The sequence below is a fragment of the Bos grunniens genome, chromosome 25, assembly GCF_055505025.1.
Source record: "Bos grunniens cultivar Pamir isolate PY7600 chromosome 25, Bosgru_T2T1.0, whole genome shotgun sequence".
Classification (NCBI taxonomy): Eukaryota; Metazoa; Chordata; class Mammalia; order Artiodactyla; family Bovidae; genus Bos; species Bos grunniens.
This window is the reverse complement of record NC_141189.1, coordinates 41,332,857-41,351,448: the sequence shown is the minus strand read 5'-3', so window position 1 is coordinate 41,351,448 and position 18,592 is coordinate 41,332,857. Positions and strand designations below refer to the sequence as shown.

The 18,592-nt window shown below is 63.2% G+C and overlaps 3 protein-coding genes across 13 annotated transcripts; 2 read left to right on the top strand and 1 right to left on the bottom strand.

Moving 5' to 3' along the window:
* Window positions 1–12,199, top strand: NHERF2 (NHERF family PDZ scaffold protein 2). Of its 6 annotated transcripts, XM_086376342.1 has the most exons (7): window positions 1–354; window positions 2,647–2,847; window positions 7,658–7,837; window positions 10,302–10,455; window positions 10,533–10,576; window positions 10,931–10,993; window positions 11,227–12,199. In XM_086376342.1, the coding sequence occupies exons 1-7, from the start codon at window positions 142–144 to the stop codon at window positions 11,383–11,385; spliced, it is 1,014 nt and encodes a 337-aa protein (XP_086232468.1). In that variant the 5' UTR covers window positions 1–141; the 3' UTR covers window positions 11,386–12,199. The 6 variants fall into 6 exon arrangements, with proteins under 6 accessions (XP_086232468.1, XP_086232469.1, XP_086232470.1 ...); XM_086376343.1 differs by lacking the exon at window positions 10,931–10,993; XM_086376344.1 differs by lacking the exons at window positions 1–354; window positions 2,647–2,847 and adding an exon at window positions 5,222–5,358.
* LOC147345647 (uncharacterized) lies at window positions 7,844–9,758 on the top strand (the record flags this gene model as incomplete). The annotated part of the gene is made up of 4 exons (XM_086377037.1): window positions 7,844–8,063; window positions 8,248–8,271; window positions 8,334–8,455; window positions 9,106–9,758. Coding segments are annotated over 4 exons (870 nt in total), but the record flags the coding sequence as incomplete, so codon positions are not given.
* Window positions 11,683–18,505, bottom strand: NTHL1 (nth like DNA glycosylase 1). Of its 6 annotated transcripts, none has more exons than XM_086376323.1 (7): window positions 18,385–18,505; window positions 17,138–17,376; window positions 16,453–16,623; window positions 15,462–15,621; window positions 13,557–13,705; window positions 13,143–13,248; window positions 11,683–13,055 (listed from the first exon to the last, which is right to left on the bottom strand). In XM_086376323.1, exons 1-7 carry the CDS (start codon window positions 18,500–18,502, stop codon window positions 12,829–12,831), a joined length of 1,170 nt encoding a protein of 389 aa, XP_086232449.1. In that variant the 5' UTR covers window positions 18,503–18,505; the 3' UTR covers window positions 11,683–12,828. The 6 variants fall into 6 exon arrangements, with proteins under 6 accessions (XP_086232449.1, XP_086232450.1, XP_086232453.1 ...); XM_086376324.1 differs by having other exon boundaries at window positions 17,138–17,373; XM_086376329.1 differs by lacking the exon at window positions 13,557–13,705 and adding an exon at window positions 17,454–17,619 and having other exon boundaries at window positions 12,830–13,055; window positions 17,138–17,369.
* Between the last annotated feature and the right edge of the window lie 87 nt (window positions 18,506–18,592).

The window sequence follows — 18,592 nt, the reverse complement described above, 5'->3', positions numbered from 1 at the left end:
GAGCCGAGCTGGAGCCTCCGAGGCCGCCACCGGGTCCTCAGCGACGCCGCCGCCTCTGCGCCGCCCCCGCGCCCCTGCCCGCCCTGCGACGGGCGTGAGCGCCGTGGCCAGCCCTTGGCCGGCCGGTGGGCAGCGGGCGCCATGGCCGCACCGGAGCCGCTGCGGCCGCGCTTGTGCCGCCTGGTGCGCGGCGAGCACGGCTACGGCTTCCACCTGCACGGGGAGAAGGGCCGCCGCGGGCAGTTCATCCGGCGCGTGGAGCCCGGTTCCCCGGCCGAGGCGGCCGCGCTGCGCGCCGGAGACCGGCTGGTCGAGGTCAACGGCGTCAACGTGGAGGGCGAGACGCACCACCAGGTGGGTGTCTGCGCTCCGCCACCGGCCCGCCGGCCCGCAGACCCGCCGCGCGCCCCCAACCCCGCAGCCCCAGCGCGCGTCCCTGCCCCGCGCGCCGGTGACCACCCGGCTCGGCGCTGCCTGCGCCCAGGCCTCCGTCCCTTCTTCGAGGCAGGAGGGGATCACACAAGGGCCTCTGTGGGCTCCCGTGGAGACGTGGGGGACATGGCCCCCGAGGCCGCGGCAGCCGGCGTCCTTCCGCGCCTCCTCCACCCGGGTCGGTCCTGCACCGAGGGGGGTGGATCCTGGCAAGGGAGGGGCCCGCACTGCGGCTCCTCCGGGTCTCAGCCCTCGCTCTTCGCTCTTGGTCTTGTTCCGGCGCAGGGCAGTGTGTGGAGGAGCTGGCACCTCGGGGGTCTCCGTGAGCCTGGGGACCCCGGTGCTTTTCTACCAGCGTGTATATATGTGCGTGTGTGAATGTGCAGGGCCCTCGAGTGCACCTGCCGTGGATTTCACCTCGAGGGCACACCTGTGTGTGTGTGCATCAGTTGAGTGAGTGTGTGTGCTGGACTGTGTGCATGTGAGTATATAGGTTTGCACCCCTAGATGTGTGTGTGTGTGTGTGTACAGGTCTGCCTACCTGGAGGTGTGTGAACTGGGTTGTGTGTGTGTGGCCGCGTGTATGTGTGTCCCGGCTGTGTGTCTGCTGGCCGGGTTGTGTGTATCCTTCTGTGCGTGTCTGCAGCCTGGTGTACTAGTGTGTGTCCTGGCCCAGGGTGTCTGGATCCTGGTGGGAGTTGCCGCTGTGGGAGCTGTGGTAACACATTCCTGTCCTCAGAGGCTGCTGGGCGGCCTGGCTGGGATCACAGGTCGCAGCCCCCTGCCTCTTGCAGCGGAAGATAAAGGCCAGAAGGAGGTTCTCTGTAGGTTCTAACCCCCAGGGGGTGTCCATCTCCCACTGACCAGGGACTCACATGGCTCGAGACCAGTCTTCTACTGCTTCTACTTAGGGTCTTCTGTGTCCCTCACCCCACCTTTTGCAGGACCAGCCCTGGGCCTTGAGAGTCATAAACTGGCTCTTGGTTGGGCTGGGGGCTGCCCTTTGCTTATATCCTTGGAGGTTTTGTGTTTCCCCCTGTCAGCTGTCCTTCTGTGGTTTACTCAGAGTGTCAGCTGGATGGACTGTTTGCTCAAGGAGGGTGAGGGTCAGAGCCGAGAGCTTAGACGGACAGGCCATGGGGAGGGCCTGGCCTCTGTTTAATCGTTGTCGCCACCTTTGCCCCAAGAGCGTGTCCCAGGCCTCCCGGGGTGCTCGTCTCTAGGAGCCTCACACACTGGACCCTGTGAGACCTTCCTACTGTCTTGGCAGGGGGAAGGTACAGTTCTGGTTCCCATTTTACAGATGAGAAAACTGATGCTTGGAGATACTGGGTGACTTGTCTGTGTCCCACAGTCAGGAAACATCAGGGTCCAGGGTTCCTGTGACTCGGGGTGATGGGGAGAGAGGTGTAAAGGAGGGCTGGGGCAAAGACAGGCCCTGTTCAGACCCTCCTCTTTTGAGAGCATCTACTGGGCCCCACCGGTCCTTCCCAAGGCCTTGGGGAGGGGTTGGGTGTTGCCCTCCCTACACCAATGCCCAGTGGGCACTGCCCTCCTGCAGGCACACACTGGCAGGTATGGCCTTGTACATGCTCTAGACACGTCACAGACACCGTGTAACCACACCTACCCCTGCTCACATCTGCCTACAGCCTGTGAATCCCGCTTTCTGGGTTGTGGGTGTGCACCTGAGTAGGCGCCTTGCCACAGGACCCCAGGTGGTCTCCCTGCAGGTCTAGCAGGAACAGGTTCAAGGTCGGGGTCTGGAAGAGAACAGAAGGCCTAGAGGCGGAAGTTTAGACCGTGTTCCACTCCTGGGAAGACAGAGATAGGCAGAGACCCCGAGCCTGGGACCCAGGGAGTCACGTCTCCCCTTCAAACCCAGACCTAGAGACACCTAGAAGGCTGCAGGCCGCAGGCCATACACATGCACACACCCGTAGACTGAAAACCTGAGGCCCAGCTGAACACGGTCGTTGTCACTTCCCGGGCCCTTGCAGCCTGGGCCCTGGTGCCTGCAGCCCTGGGAGAAGAGGGAGGCAACTGCTGGAGCTGGGGGTGGGGGGTGGGGCCGGCGGGTCTCTCGGTCCAGCCGCCCACCGCTGCCTGGGCTCGTGGCCTGCCTGCCGCCCTGGGCCAGCCCGGGGTGGGGCCGCTGCCCTTGTGCTGCCTGCAGTGCCGGCCGTGACCCGGTCCCACACCCGCCTACCCCAGGTGGTGCAGAGGATCAAGGCCGTGGAGGGGCAGACGCGCCTGCTGGTGGTGGACAAGGAGACGGACGAGGAGCTCCGCCGGCGGCAGCTGACCTGCACCGAGGAGATGGCCCGGCGAGGGCTGCCACCGGCCCACGACCCCTGGGAGCCGAAGCCAGACTGGGCGCGAGCGGGCAGCCTCAGCTCCGAGGCCGCCCAGGAGGTACGGCGGGCTCTGCTCACAGCGACCACCCTGGCTGCATCCACACCACGATCTCGTCCTCCGCTGCCCTCTGGGCCCCTTCTCCGCCCCTGCTCACGACCCACTTGGCTACTTGGAGCCACCCTTTCTGCCCTCAGCCCGTGCTCTCAGCCGTTGCGGTCCCCGCCCCCGTTCAGGCCCTCTCCCCTGGGCTGCTCATCAGAGCTGCTGTCCCAAGAAGGACAGGTCACTTTGACGAGCCTCCCCGTCCCTGGCCTGGGGGCTGAGGGACCTGGGGACGGGCTGCTAGGGTGTCCCAGGACTGACCATGCTCAGCTCTGTGCCTGTGTTAGGTGTCTGTCTCTCTGTCCGTCCATATGAGGAGTCTGCTTGTGCTATGACGGCTGTGGAGGGGGCTGGCCCTCCTCTGTAGGGCTGAGAAGACTCTCCAGGCGGGGTCCTCAGCTCAGTGGTGGTCTGTGGGGGCTGGGCCACCTGCCCCTGCTCGCTGCCCCCTTCGAATTGGACAAGTCAGCTGGGAAGGAGCTGGGGGGGAGGTGTGGGGGCAGCCCAGTTCTGCCTCTCGCTGGGTAGCCAGGCCTGGCGGGGGTGGCCCTGTTGGGGCAGCACATAGAGCTCTCCTTCATGTCCTGCTACCTCCTTTTGTTTTTAAAAGAAAAAAAAAAAAATTCTTAAAGGAGGATTTAAGCCAAAGGGTTCCCCAGACCCCACTTTGAGAACCACTGGCCTAGGGCAGTTTCTGGGTGTCCAGGGGGCCCTGACACCTGCCGTTGCCTGGCTGTCTCCCTGGCAAGCTTCTGGGCCTGTGACCTGGGTGCTGGGGGGCTTCGGGCTTCCCCTGGGGGGAAGGGCATTCCCAGTGAGGGGAAGGGGGGAGCCTGGGCACAGTCGTGGGCATGAGCCCCTGCCACCCTTTTTGTTCTCTGTGGCTCGAGGGCAGGCTGGGGGTTGGTTAGGGCCACAGTGCCAAGTCCTGGAATCTGGACTTTGCCCCGGAGCCACTGAAGGCCGCAGTAGGGGTTTAAGGGTTAGGTTTGTGGTTTCAGGGGAGCCCTGGGACAGCGTGCTGGCTGAGCTCCCCACCACCGAAGAGCTGGAGCCTCCCTCCTTCCCAGGGCACCTCACCCCCAGGAGGAAGCGCCCTGGGCGTTTGTCCATTGACTTAGACACAAATGGCTGAGTTCACCTTCCTGTGGAAAAAGCTGCCCTCGGGCCTTATCTGGAGGATGGGGAGGCACCTTGTCCTTGGGTGGGACCTTCCCCCTCCACTATTTCAGGCTCTGGGGGCTGCAGGAAGCCCTAGGAGGGGTCTTCCGCTGGGTGTATTTTTAGAGGAACAAAGTGGGGCCCGTCTGGTAGGTCCCTCCGTGGTGGGGGCTGGCCTGGGGATGGGGCTCCAGATCACGGGAGTCCCTGAGGACAGGGTCTCTCGGTTTCCACCCCCGCAACCAGCAAGCGGTGATGTAATTGGCTGAGTTCAGAGCACGGGAAGGAGGGGCGGGGGCTCTTCCACCTCCACAAACCAGGCTTAGCTTCTGCCCCCGTGGGCCGTCAGGGGGCCTGCCTGGATGATGCTCGTATACAGGGCTGTCCTGGTGGGGCCCCAATGGCAGTGGGATCGGAGAACTGGGGAGAGATGGATGGCGCGGCTTGCAGGACCAAGATGGTGGTTTGCCCTGTGGGAGGGAGGGAGGGCCCCTCTGGCTCTCGCAGCCTCAGTTTCCTCCCGTTCTGGGCAGGGGTGCAGGAGGTTTGGGAGGGGGGCGCTGGTGTGGCGGGCCCTCCCTGCGAGGGGCTGTCGGGGCTGTCAGTGGTGACTCAGCCCTGCTTCGGGCTGTGCTGGGGTGGCTGCAGCTGCAGTGCAGCTGATCCTGATGGCGGTGATGGGGGCCCACCACCATCAGAGATGGGGCAGCGGGCGGTGCCAGCCGTGGGGGTGTGACAGGCCCCAGGCGCACCTCCCCTCACACCCAGTTCTGGAAGCCTTTGGGGGAGTGAAGGGACAGGGTCCTGCAGCGCATGCAGGGCTTACAGGCAGGCTTTGGGGGGCCTCTGATTCCTGTTCCCTGCCCCCCACCCCAAGCTGCAGCAGGACTGCCTCTTGTTTGGCGGCCAGGGTACCCTCCTTGGCCTCCTGGCCTCCCCAACCCTGGGTCCTGGGAGCAGGGCAGGGCCTCCCAGCAGTTTCCTTCCTTCCTTTCTTGGGACGGAAACCTGGCTGGTAGGGGGCGCCGGGCTGGAGCCTGAGCAAGGGAGGGGGAGTCAGTCACCACCCTGTTCCCCAAAGTGACTCAGCCCCGTGTCCCCACCCGTCCCTGGGGAGCCTGGGCCACAGTGGGAGGTGGATAAATGGGGTGGCAGGCTGCGCTGGCCCGAGAGCTCAGGCCACTCCAGCTGGACGCCCTGCCCGACGCTTCTGTCCCGACTCCCATGGCCCGCTCTGGGAATGCCGTGCCATCCGCCCCGGCCCCAGGAGCCCCTCCACAGAGCCCATCTCGGGGGCTTGTGCAGGTCAGGCGGCTTGGGGGTGGGGTGGGCAGTGAGGTCACCAGCACCCAGCTTAAGTCTCTGGCACCCAGGCTTGGCAGAGGGGACCCTGGGCACCCTGGTGTGAGCAGGCTGGACCCTGAGCAACAATGGGGGCCTTTCTCTGCCTGGGCTGGTGAGTCACCATATGGGGGGGTGTAGAGCCTGGCTCCAAGAGTTACCCCCATGCCAGTCCTTGGACTGGTCACAGGCAGGGCTGGGAGTCGAGCGCTTGTCCAGCTCAGGGGCAGTCTGTTTGGGACTGGGACTTGGAAGCCCCTGGAAGCCCAAGGGCCCAGCTGGGAGGCGGCAGGAAGAGCTCTGAGCCAGGCTGGAGCGAGGAATGCGAGCAATGCGCTGGGCCAGCCTGCACCCCCTCCCAGCCTGCTGCGCTGGGCCTCCCTCGGGGCCTCCCTCTGGGTCCCCAGGCCACCGGCCTCATTCTTCGGCCACTGCAGCCCCCAGCCTGAGGGTCCAGTGCCGAGTCCTGATCCTAATGCGAGGGATGTGGGCCAGATATTAGTGGTGGGAGATGGCTGCCCTGGGTCTAGTCAGGGAGATGGCCGGTGTGGTCTCAAACCGGAAGTGACTGCATTCAGTCTGGTCTCATGGCCCCGGATGCCCCCTAGTCCTGCTTCCTGTTTGGGGGCCTTGAGAGACCTCGGCCTGGAACCAGTGTGGAGGGCGTGGGAAGAGCCCCCGGGGAGGGCTGTCTCTCACACCACGGGTCACCACAGGGGTCTGTGGAGCCTGTTTGCGCGCCTGTGTTTGGATGTCTGGTCTCTGTGACCGTGTGAGGTGCCTCAGCCATTTGGGCCCACGTCCACCTACCAGGTGTGGTCATGTTACACGTCCAGGGTCCCCGACAGCCCTGGCCAGCCTCGGAACCTGTGGTCTGACAGCCCTAACCTGAGAGTCGCCTCAGAGCCACACACCTGTGCTTGCAGCTGTGTTTGGAGAGGGCCCAGTCTGTGGGGTCCTGGAGAACCCGGGTGTCTGCCCGGCCGATCCCCTGGAGGACAGAGGAGCAGCAGCCCCAGCCCCTGGAATTTCTGGGGCAGATGGTGGCCTGCAGCAGGGGTTCCCGGGGGGCTTTGGGGATCAGGGACGCTTTGGGGATCAGGGATGGGCTCCTGGAGAAGGGGCCCAGGCTGGACCAGAAGGTGTTCCCCACCGGTAGGAAGGCCCAGATGCTGGGGCAAGGTACCATCCTGTAAGGAAGGGCACTCTTGGTTCCACAGCAGGGTGGCCACAGTCAGATTTGGGGGGTTTGAGGTGAGCTTGGAGGCCTGGAGGCTAGCTCTCCCAGGTATGGCCCCCCACCTGGCCTAGTGTCCCTGGCCACACACAGGGAGGTGGAAGGCCAGGCCCCGGTGAGCACCCCCGCCCCGCAGAGTCTCACCTGCATGCACACTTGAGCCCCAAGTGCTGGGGAAACCTGAGCTGCTGGCCGCCCGCTCCCTCCGGCCACCGCCATGTTAGACTGAGCGTCGCGGCCGCTGGCCACTCAGTGCTGGTCACTGCCTCAGGCCCCGGCGGGGTGGGGGTCTTGGGGTCTGGCCCCTGCCTGCACGGCCCCCTGCACCCCCTGGCCCAGAGCCCTACTGCAGGATGCCAGAGGTAAATGGAGGCAGGGCCCTGGGGTGTGGGTGGGCACCCTCGGCACCAGGAGCCCCCGGGGCCGGAGGGGCAGGTGGGAGGCAGGCCCCTCTGCTCGCCCACTGGGCTCCAGCCTGTTGGGGTGGGGGGCTGCTCCAGCTGCTCTGGTATGTGAAGGCAAACACAGCTGCAGCCGCCACCAGCCCCAGGGAGACCTGTGGGAGTGTAAACAAAGCTGGAGCCCTACACCAGCAGACCCACACTTGGGGTGCGGGTGTAAACAACAGGCGGGGCTGCCCTCCTGGAACAGAGACGTGGGGCAGCTCACCTCGCCTGCTCCCTACTTGGCTCAGGTCTGCGCCCAGCCCTAGCCTCGACCCAGTGAATTCTCCTAACCCCGCTGTAAGGCCTTTGATCCCATCACAGGTCGACTGGGGGTTTGGAAACTAAGCCTTTGTTCAGGATCCCAAAGTTGGATCATCGTAGGTGGCCTAAGCCCCACTCACGCCCCAGAACGGGTCTCTGAGATGCGGGGCTGTGGTCAGGTGGGGGTATGAGGCCGAGTGCTGCCTTGGCACCCAGTGGGGCATGGTGTGGGTGTGGGCTGGAGGCCTCGGGGGTCAGCATCTCTCAGGTGGGAGGAGGTCAGAGCTGGAACCTCACCAGGTGTTCCTGACGCCTGCAGGATACCAACGGGCCCCTGAGGGAGCTGCGCCCAAGGCTCTGCCACCTACGGAAGGGCCCCCAGGGCTACGGGTTTAACCTGCACAGCGACAAGTCCCGGCCCGGACAGTACATCCGCTCGGTGGACCCCGGCTCCCCTGCCGCCCACTCAGGCCTCCGTGCCCAGGACCGACTCATAGAGGTACCCACCACTGGGGCTGCGGGGAGCCGGCTGCCCCGCGTGTACACATCTGCAGCTGTGTCCTGCTGTGCGTGCCTCTGTGTGTCTGTGCCTGTGTACTTCTGTGTGTGTGTGTGTGTATGCCTACGTGTCTGTGTATCCGTGTCCGTGTGGGTATGTGTCTGTGCCTGCGTGCTGTGTGTCCATGTGTATCTATCTCTGTGTGTGTCTGCGCCTGCATGCCTGTAGGTGTGTCCGTGTCTGTGCGTGTGCGCCTGTATGTGTCCCTGTGTATCTGTCTGCAACTGCGTGCCTGTATGTGTGTCCGTGTGTATCTGTGTCTGCACCTGTGTGCCTGTAGGTGTGTCCATGTGTGTGCACGCACGCCTGTGTCCATGTGTATCTCTGTGTCTGCACCTCTGTGCCTGTAGGTGTGTCCGTGTGTATCTGTGTCTGTACCTGTGTGCCTGTAGGCGTGTCTGTGTCTATCTGTGTGTCTGCACCTGCGTGCCTGTAGGTGTGTCCGTGTCTGTGTGTGTGTGTGTGCGCACGTCTGTGCACCTGTATGAGTCCGTGTGTATCTGTCTGCAACTGCGTGCCTCTGTGTCCGTGTGTATCTGTGTCTGCACCTGTGTGCCTGTAGGTGTGTCCGTGTGTGTGCACACACGTCTGTGTCCATGTGTATCTGTGTGTCTGCACCTGCGTGCCTGTAGGTGTGTCTGTGTGTATCTGTGTGTGTGTCTGCACCTGTGTGCCTGTAGGTGTGTCCTTGTGTATCTATTTGTGTGTGTGCGCCTGCAGGCCTGTGTGTCCATGTGAACGTATCTGTGTGTGTGTCTGCACCTGCATGCCTGTAGGTGTGTCTGTGTCTGTGCGTGTGCGCCTGTATGTGTCCCTGTGTATCTGTCTGCAACTGCATGCCTGTATGTGTGTCCGTGTGTATCTGTGTCTGCACCTGTGTGCCTGTAGGCGTGTCCGTGTGTGTGCACGCACGCCTGTGTCCATGTGTATCTGTGTGTCTGCACCTGCGTGCCTGTAGGTGTGTCTGTGTGTATCTGTGTCTGCACCTGTGTGCCTGTAGGCGTGTCCGTGTGTGCACACACGCCTGTGTCCACGTGTATCTGTGTGTCTGCACCTGCGTGCCTGTAGGCGTGTCTGTGTGTATCTGTGTGTGTGTCTGCACCTGTGTGCCTGTAGGTGTGTCCTTGTGTATCTATTTGTGTGTGTGCACCTGCAGGCCTGTGTGTCCATGTGAATGTATCTGTGTGTCTGCACCTGCATGCCTGTAGGTGTGTCTGTGTCTGTGCGTGTGCGCCTGTATGTGTCCCTGTGTATCTGTCTGCAACTGCGTGCCTGTATGTGTGTCCATGTGTATCTGTGTCTGCACCTGTGTGCCTGTAGGTGTGTCCGTGTGTGTGCACGCACGCCTGTGTCCATGTGTATCTGTGTGTCTGCACCTGTGTGCCTGTAGGTGTGTCCGTGTGTATCTGTGTCTGCACCTGTGTGCCTGTAGGCATGTCTGTGTGTGCACACACACCTGTGTCCATGTGTATCTGTGTGTCTGCACCTGCATGCCTGTAGGCGTGTCTGTGTGTATCTGTGTGTGTGTCTGCACCTGCGTGCCTTTAGGTGTGTCTGTGTGTATCTGTGTCTGCACCTGCGTGCCTGTAGGTGTGTCCGTGTCTGTGTGTGTGTGTGCACGTCTGTGCACCTGTATGTGTCCCTGTGTATCTGTCTGCAACTGTGTGCCTGTGTGTCCGTGTGTATCTGTGTCTGCACCTGTGTGCCTGTAGGCGTGTCTGTGTGTGCACACACGCCTGTGTCCATGTGTATCTGTGTGTCTGCACCTGTGTGCCTGTAGGCATGTCTGTATCTGTGTGTGTGTCTGCACCTGCGTGCCTGTAGGTGTGTCCGTGTGTATCTGTGTCTGCACCTGCGTGCCTGTAGGTGTGTCCGTGTGTATCTGTGTGTGCGCGCCTGCAGGCCTGTGTGTCCATGTGTACGTATCTGTGTGTCTGCACCTGCATGCCTGTAGGTGTGTCCGTGTCTGTGCGTGTGCGCCTGTATGTGTCCACGTGTATCTGTGTCTGCACCTGCGTGCCTGTAGGTGTCTGTCTTCTCTGTGTGCATGCTCCTGTGTGCCTGTATGTGTCCATGTGTATCTGTGTGTGTCTGCACTTGCATGCCTGTAGGTGTGTCTGTATGTGTGTGCACGCGCCTGTGCGCCTGTATGTGTCCGCGTGTATCTATCTGTGTGTCTGCACCTGTGTGCCTGTAGGTGTGTCCATGTCTATCTATCCACGTCTGTGTGTCTGGGCACCAGGTCCTCTGCAGGAGGGAGATTCCGGGAACCTGAGCTGGTGCTCCTCTTGCTGCTGCGGCTGGTGATGACACTGATGAATATTTGATGCCACACCTGGCTGGGTGGCTTGGGGGGCTGGTGGGGACCTTCCCCCAGGCAGCACTGACTCTGTGCTGGCGGCAGGTGAACGGGCAGAATGTGGAGGGGTTGCGCCATGCGGAGGTGGTTGCCAGCATCAAGGCGCGGGAAGATGAGGCCCAGCTGCTGGTGGTGGACCCCGAGACGGATGAACACTTCAAGCGACTGCGGGTCACACCCACCGAGGAGCATGTGGAAGGTGGGCGGCTGCCCTGGGGCCCAGGGCTGGGGTGAAGCATCGGGGCTTGAGTGGTCAGTTACACACTGTCCCCACAGGTCCACTGCCATCGCCGGTCACCAACGGGACCAGCTCGGCCCAGGTGAGAGGGTGGGAGCAGACAGGGTGGGCTCGGGGACCACAGGGGCACCTCTGGGAGCCCCTCCTGAGACCTCGGTCCTGGTGTCACGTAGTTGTGACACTGAGCCCGGCCCTGTCACTCCCAGCTTTAAGGCCCCTTGGGTCCGGTCCGAGCCCAGCCGCACCCCACCCCACAGGGCACTTGGGCACTTCCAGGTTGCAGTAGAGGCTCAGTGCCATTGCCAGATGCAGGAGTAAATGCAGCTCTGGTGTGTGCACGTATGTGCGCACACGTGTGTGTCCATGTGTGCACGTATGTGTGCACAGAGTTTCCTGGGCGGGCCCCTGAAGCCACACCTTACCCTTGGTTTCCCAGCTCAATGGTGGCTCCGTGTGCTCATCCCGAAGTGACCTGCCCGGCTTAGACAAGGACACTGAGGTAGTGGGTGCCCCTCCACCTCCAGTACTGCTGCTCACATGCTGGGGGGCTTGAGGCCTTGGGGGCGGGCATCTGTGGAGCTGTCAGCCTGAGCCGTGAGGCCGCCACCTCTAGGAAGCCCTCCTGGACCTGCTGCCAGGTGGCCTCTGGCGCGAGCTCCCTGGGAAGGGCCACCTGCCTGGGGGCTGGGGTCCAGGGCTCACTGGCCACCCGCCCACCATGTCCACCCCTAGGATGGCAGCACGTGGAAGCGAGATCCTTTTCAGGAGAGCGGCCTTCACCTGAGCCCCACGGCAGCTGAGGCCAAGGAGAAGGCGAGAGCCACCAGGGTCAACAAGCGGGCACCACAGATGGACTGGAACCGGAAGCGCGAGATCTTCAGCAACTTCTGAGCCCCCTGCCTGCTCCCCGCTGGCTCCTCCCCACGGGCCTGGGCCTTGCCCTTCGGACTGCCCAGAGCTCCCCATGCCCCGGTGGACTGGAGGGGGCATCCTTCCCCCCTAAGCTGGGGTGGTCCCACCACCACCCATGGGGTGTTAGGGGAGTGTGGCCACAAGATGGGCAGAGGGAGCCCCTGAGATGTGAGAGACCCAGAGAGACAGTGAGGGGCAGGGGGAGAAAGAGGGGGAGGGCGAGGGCCAGGGGGGAGGGGCGGTGGTGACCCGCGGGCTGGCCGCCGTGCTGACTGCCTGGGCCTGCTGACTTACAGGAATTTGTTTTTGCTTTTTTCCAGAAAGATCTCTAGCTCCACATATGTTTCCACTTAATAGCAGAGCCCCGCCCCCACCCCCTCAGGACGTGCTCTCTAAATACTTGCAATAAAACAAACCTTTCTCTGCACACCATTTCCCCCCACCCCCTCAGCAGCAGCCATCCCAAGTGGGAGTCCCAGGGACAAGGCTGGGGGCTCGCAGGCTTCAGGGCAGGGGCCGTGGGAGCTGCCCTCTGCCCTTTCCTGGGGTGGGCGGTCTGAGGATGGAGGCCCCGTGCACCTGAGGAGGGCACCTCTGGACAGGCCCCTAGTGCCTGCAGGGCAGCCCCCAGGAAGGATCTCAGGCTCCGGGCTCGGCCCCTGCCAGGAGCCTCCCTGGAGGAAGCCCATTCTGCCTTCCCTCTGCCCAGATCCCGACCCACCGACTGACATCGCTGTCTGCCCTTCAAGCCATAGCGCATGCGCGCCCTCAGAATAAACAGGCCTTTCTTGGACTCTGTCTGTCTGTCCTTCCTGAGCCTGCGTGTCAGAGGCTGGGGGGGCCATGTTCCAGGTAGGGAGGCGGCAGCCCACAGTGTCCCAAGACCCAGCTGAGGCACACAGCCCCCTCCCTAAGCCTCCGCTCCCCAGATCCATCTGCCTGGCCCCTCCCAGCGCACTGGGGACCCTCGGAGCCCTACCCTCCTGTCCCCAGACTGGGCCCCGGCCCCCTGCAGGAGCATGCAGGTCAGGCCTCTGCCCTGTGTTGGCCTGCCTGGACCTGCTGGCATCCCAGGATGAGGCCAGGTGGCTGTGTAAATACTGGGGGCAGGGCCTTGAGGCGGGGGCCAGGCTCTTGGGGGGCACAAGTTCAGGAGGGGGCGTGTTCCCAGGTCCCCAGCCAGCTGCTGAGGGAGGCAGCCGGCGTCCCCTGCGGGCTTCCAGACAGCTGGCTGCAGCTGGCTCCCACGACCCTGGCCCCCGCCCCCGCCCCCGCACGCAGCCCAGATTGTCACGTCCCCATCCCAGCCTCCCAGGCCGCCCTGTTCCAGACACATGTAAGCATGGGTGTGCACACAGCTCACGCGTGTGCTTTCCAGCCTGCCCCTTGCCCCCGCCCCAGTACAACTCAGCCAGACCCTAACTACAAACAACCCCCAAGCTTTATTATAAACAGGCTACGGCTCCCCAGCAAAGGCACAGACAGACAGTGGCCAGAGTGGCGCCGGGCAGAGGGCCCCAGGCCCTCAGAGTCCCCGTGCAGCTGGGCACAGGGCCCGGTTGAGGCAGGCCTGGCAGCGTGGGCGGATGGGCAGGCAAGTCTGCTGGCCGAAGCCCACCAGCAGGCCGTTGATTTCGCTCCACAGTTCCCTGTGGGGGTGGGAGTCATCAGTGTGGAGGGAGGGAGGGAGCCCACCTGAGGGAGCCCACCCCAGCCCACCATGGGGGTGGGCACACCTGGGCAGCCACTCCTCCAGAGCCCTTCGGGTTTCCTCTGGGGACTTAGTTGCCTTCTTGGTCCACCTGAGTCGGTTGGCGATTCTGTGCACATGTGTGTCCACTGCTGCTTGGAAACGGGGCAGGGTGAGCACTCGGCAGGCTTACTGGGCCAGACTGCCTATCCCTGCCCCTGGCTCCCAATGTGGGTGGGTGGGGGGTCCCCGTGGCCCTTCCCCTGACCCCCCCAGCTTCTGAGGAGAGCCCAGAACTGCACAGGCCTGACAGAGGGTTGCCTGGGCCTGTGGCTGGGCAGGGGCTGGAGCCAGACCCAGAGGTCTTGGCCTTCTACACAGGGTGCAGGCAGCAGTGCCTCCTGGCACTGGCCGTGGGTGCCAGGCTGGATGGCAGCAACTCAGCCCGCAGAGACATCACCTGCCACTGCACCGTCAGGGATGGAGCGGCAAGCGCGGCCAGGACAGCTGCAGCTGTCGTCCACCTGGCCGCAGCCCCTGCTCCCCTGATCGGCCACCGGGGGCTGGGCCGGAACACCTGCTCGGTGAGGCCTCCTCCCCGTGTCGTGTCTGCCCAAGAGAAAGCAAGAAAGTGTGTTCCTGCAACAGCTCACATTTCTGCTGCTGCTGCTGCTAAGTCGCTTCAGTCGTGTCCAACTCTGTGTGACCCCAGAGACGGCAGCCCCCCAGGCTCCCCCGTCCCTGGGATTCTCCAGGCAAGAACACTGGAGTGGGTTGCCATTTCCTTCTCCAATGCATGAAAGTGAAAAGTGAAAGTGAAGTCGCTCAGTTGTGTCCGACTCCTAGGGACCCCATGGACTGCAGTCTACCAGGCTCCTCCATCCATGGGATTTGCCAGGCAAGAGTACTCTCTGCTGATAGCTGCCTGGAAAAAGGCTCAGCCCTCCCCCAACAGCTGTGACAGGCATCCCGGGGACTCAGGGAGAGCAGGTAAATGGAGAAGTTACACCCTGGGGTCACCAAGGCTCAGCTTCTTTCTCTGTAACATGGAGGTAACCACTCCCTTAAGTTACCCAGGGCTGCACCACACTGTGAGCCCCTGGGGGGGCTGGTCTGCACCTTTGGGCCGCTAACGGGAGCAAATGATTCCCCCGCTTTGTGGCCCAGTTCAGAGAGGCCAAGTGCCTCGCCCAGGGTCACCTGGCTAGGAGGGTGCACTGCCCCCGCCAGGGTCACCCTGCAGCTGGCCGGGTCCACAGACAACCGCGAAGCACACAGTTCTCACACTCTGCCGGTCCAGCTGAGGGCGGGCCCTCCCCCACAGACCCGCCCGCCCGCTCCTGGACACGGGCAGCCGAGGACAGCCGCCAGGAGAAGCTCGAGTGTCTGCTGAGTGGCTGCCAGCCGCGGGAGCCCAGTGGGGGTGGGGGGCTCTGCCCTGGCTGGGCTCCTGTACTCAGGGCTTCTGAGCTCCTGCCTGGGGCGGGGGGGGGGTGGGGGGGTGGGCGTAGCCCTCTTCCTCCCATGGGCAGTGCAAGGAAGGGGTCCCCAGCCCAGGGGTGGGCTGCACCAGCCACAGGAGCCCTGGGGCATTCCTGATCACCTCCCTTGGCTCCTCTGCACAAGCCCGAGAAGCGCCAGGGTGGAGGCACACAACGGGTCATGGGTCAAGGCCTGGTTCCCAGGCTGACTAGGCCTGTGCCGTGAGGCCTCGGAAGCCCCAACCCACTGGGCAAAGATCTGAAGCGGCCAGCCCACCCCAACGCCGGGGTCTGTCTCCACTTGGAGCTCCTCCAGGGCCAGGATGCACCACAAGGACCCAGGAGAGGATTCCAGGAAGGGCCACCCCCACCCGCTGGGGTCCCATCTCCTGTCTGTCCATGTGCATCCCAGAGCCTCATGCTCTGGCCTCTCCCTGCCCCACGGCTCTACAGACGCTGTTCCTTCTGCCCGGAGCGCACTTCCTCGTCTTGGCCTGGCCAGCCCACCTCACCACTCAGCTCTTGGGTGATTTATCACCTCCTTAGGAAGTCCTCCAGACGCCCCAGACCAGGCTGGCTCCAGAGGTGCCCTGCATGCCCCGTCAGCATTTCTACCCTCGAGTGAGGAGCTGTCTGATGTTTCTCTCACTCACACGGCACAGTCCCGAGTCGGCCACGGGCCTCTCCCGGGGCTCAGCCCACCACACGTGCTGGGCAAACAGGAGCTCCTCCAGTCAGTACCCGTCTCTGGGTGGGGCTGCCTCGCTCCTGACCCTTTGGGCTGAGTTGTGAACGAGGAGACCTGAGCTGGGGACTTGGGGAACCTCGACAGCAGCCAGCAAGCCTGGAACCGGCCACTCCCGCCTTGCGTGCGCTCCACTCACCAATGCCTGACACGGTGCCCCAAGCTACCGCCATGGCCAAGTGCGCCATCTTGGGCCCGACACCGGGCAGCGCCACCAGCTCTGCCACGGAGGCTGGGATGTCCCCATCGTAACGCTGCTGCAGGATTGCACTGGTCTGCTTGATGTACTTTACCTTGCTCTGAAAGATTGCAGGGGGTGAGCCCTGGAGATCAGGGGTATCTCCTGACTGGGGAGGACGAAGCACAGAGAAGACCCCCAGGTGCCCAGAGCTACCCATCACCGGTCCTGGACACACTCAGAGGCACTTGCTTGTCAAGGGCAGCAGGAAGGCCAAGGGAGGCCCAGTGCAGGCCTACCTCCCACCTGCCTGGGCCCCAGGACAAGTGTGTGGGGTCTGGTTTGAGTCCCCCTGCCCCATTACTCTCCACGGGAGACCAAGCAGGCTAAGAAAGGCCGGCCATGTCAGCAGCTGGGCTCCACAGCACCTGGGGCTTCAGGAAGGAAGGCTGGAGACTGGGACTCCCTCGCCTGCCTCCAGGCCAGCAGGGCAGTTCCCATCCTGGGTCTGAGTGGACAGGGCTATTTAAAACCCATCTGACAAACTGCAGCCCAAGCCAGTGCCAAGGGGAAACAGCCCCGCCCACCCGCCACCCTGCACTCCCTGCCACTGCTCCCGAGGGGAGGGGCCGTGCACTCCAGGGAGGCTCCAAGTCAACAAAGGGCTAAGTGGGTGGGCAGCCTTAGCGAGGAAGGGAAGGGCCAGGAGGCTGGGCAGGGAGGGGGAGGAAGGAAGGGGTGGGCTGCAAACAGGAAAGGCCAAGGAGCTCTGGGGTCTGGACTGAGGCCCGACTGCCCAGCCCCCTGTGGGCTGGTCAGAGAGGCAAGGGCAGGATGGGGCTCCAGGGGAAACTCACAGCCAGGGATGCCCGCCCCCCGCAGCTGCTCAGCCTCCTTGACATCTTTGCAAGCCAGTGGCGCCCCCAGGCCTGCTGGCCACGGGCTGGCTCACCCTCCAGAAGCCCACGGGATAGATGAGCGCGCCCAGCGTGCTGTCGTCCGTCTGCAGGATGCTGTCCACCGTCAGGCCCCGGGCCCGTAGGCGCTGCATGGCACCCGCTGTCACCTGGTCCTTGGTCTGGCTGGAGAGCATCAGGGACAGCAGCACCTGGTACCTCCGCACCTGCTTGCACAGGGACAGGCACCAGGGTGGTGGCGGGTCCTGGGTGCTCACCGTGGGCCAGGCCCCAGGGAAGCCCTTTACTCATCTCCACATGTCACCCCGGGCCTGGCCAAGGGGGCGTGTGTGGTGTCTGGCTTAGGTCTGTTTTTCCACTTAGAAAGAAACTAGCTGCACATGCTTTGTAAGATCACTGTGAGGCTTACAGAACTGCACCTGGCGCGACGCCAGTGCTCAACACTGCTCGGTTACGCTTGTTATTGTGATCGCTTCGCAAAGGATGCTGCGGTTCACTCCACAGACAAGCAAACTGAGGCCCTAGTCACCAGGCAGCAGACTTGGGACTGGAATCAGGTTGGTCTTAGGACCAGGCTCTGGGCCAGTGAAGTATAAGGAACTCCCTCTCTGAGCCAATGTTACCCAACACCCCTGCTGTGCCAGCTGTCCCTGCTAGAAGCCTGAGAGGAAGCGAGTGTCTTGTTCAGAAGAGGTCACCGGCAGATGGGTCCCTGCCTACCTTAGGGGATGCGCTGGGGTCAAAGCAGTGCTCAGCCCCCAGCTGGTCCACGGGTGCGTCCTTCCCACTCCTCATGGTCCGGATGTTGTCCAGCTGCTGCCGCCAGTCCTGAGGCTGCCAGGATGGTGCCTGGAGATGCTCGGCCCCCTCGCCTCCCTCACCTTCTGAGGCCTCGTAGGCCACGCTCAGCCTTTGTGCCTTCCGCCGACGCTTCACGGGGCTGTAGCTTTTCCTCTCTTCTGCAAAAAGTGCCACTAGGTGCCACTACCTGCCATCTCATCCCATGTCGTTTGTTCAACAATCACCCAACAAACACCTGTTATAGCTGGGGGTGCACTGGCCTCTATGGCACATGTTCCGGGCCAGGTCAGCCTTCCTTATGGCGCTGGCCCTCTGGCTACGCCCACTGCCGCACACGAGGACGCTAGTGACAGCCTCCACCATGGCAGCCCCCGCTCTACTCTCAACGCTGTCAGAGAGAGCTTTCTAAAAATCTGGATTAAGTCGTGTGACTTCCTGTTGGAAATCTTTCATTGGTTTTTCTCTTTGCTCGTGAAGAACTCCAAACTGCCCTGGCATCAAAGCTCCTGCCCACTGTGCCTGTGCCCCCGCCATGCTTCTTGCCCAGTGTCATCCTGTCCGTCTGGGCTTACCCCTGGGGGCTTTGGGTGTCTGTGAGAATCCTCCTCTGGCCAATCCTGCAGACATCCAGGCAGGACAAGGGGCAGGGGCCCTGCCATCCTCACTTACCACTGAGTCCCAAAGTAAGCCCTCAATTAGAAAACATGTAGGTCTCTAATACACATGTAAATGATAAGGAAAGTCAAACCGTTTCCCATTTTCTCTCAGAGGAACCCTCTAGCAGGGGCAGAAAACATCAGGCTGGGACCTCTGAGCTGGAAGCAGTTCTCAGGACAGGGCCAGTGCGCCTCGCAGTCAGCCTGGCACAAGTGGCGTACCCTAGGGCATGCTAGTGGGGCTGGGAGGACTTTCTTGAACAGGATGTAGGCGGAGGAGGTGGGAATGTACGAACTCAGCCCCTGTCTGCTGGGAACCGAGCTCAAGGCGGGAACTCACGGCCCGCCCCGCTGTCCCCCGACGTGCAGCCCAGGAGCTTGCTCGAGGCTGCTGGGTACCAGCCCTCGCGGCGCGGAGCCCTCACGTGCGACCGGGACCCCAGCCTCCAGTCCCTTGCAGGTTCCCTTCCCCGCCTCTCCTCCTGTGCCCCACCTCGGGCGCGGCGCTACCTGCAGCCGCCTCTCCGCTCCGGAGCGGCGCGGCCTTCTCCCCACGCCGCCTCAGGCTGGCCCCAGTCCCCCGGCTCCGGGCGCGGGTCACCACCATCCTCACTCCCGCCGCGTTCATGGCGGATTCCTGCGGACTACACCTCCCGGCTGCCTCTGTGCCCTTCCCACGTGACCAGACCCTCCCCCGGCCTTCCGGCCAGAGAGCGAC

Bases quoted from the DNA above. Each gene is read 5' to 3' on its own strand.
- NHERF2 (XM_086376342.1), top strand. From the start codon at position 142: ATGGCCGCACCGGAGCCGCTGCGGCCGCGCTTGTGCCGCCTGGTGCGC. The intron at 10,456-10,532 runs GTGGGCGGCTGC...CTGTCCCCACAG, and splicing joins CACCGAGGAGCATGTGGAAG to GTCCACTGCCATCGCCGGTC. The intron at 10,994-11,226 runs GTAGTGGGTGCC...GTCCACCCCTAG, and splicing joins GCTTAGACAAGGACACTGAG to GATGGCAGCACGTGGAAGCG.
- NTHL1 (XM_086376323.1), bottom strand. From the start codon at position 18,502: ATGAACGCGGCGGGAGTGAGGATGGTGGTGACCCGCGCCCGGAGCCGG. The intron at 13,249-13,556 runs GTGATGTCTCTG...GTTTCCAAGCAG, and splicing joins CCCTGACGGTGCAGTGGCAG to CAGTGGACACACATGTGCAC. The intron at 13,056-13,142 runs GTGTGCCCACCC...CCACCCCCACAG, and splicing joins CTGGAGGAGTGGCTGCCCAG to GGAACTGTGGAGCGAAATCA.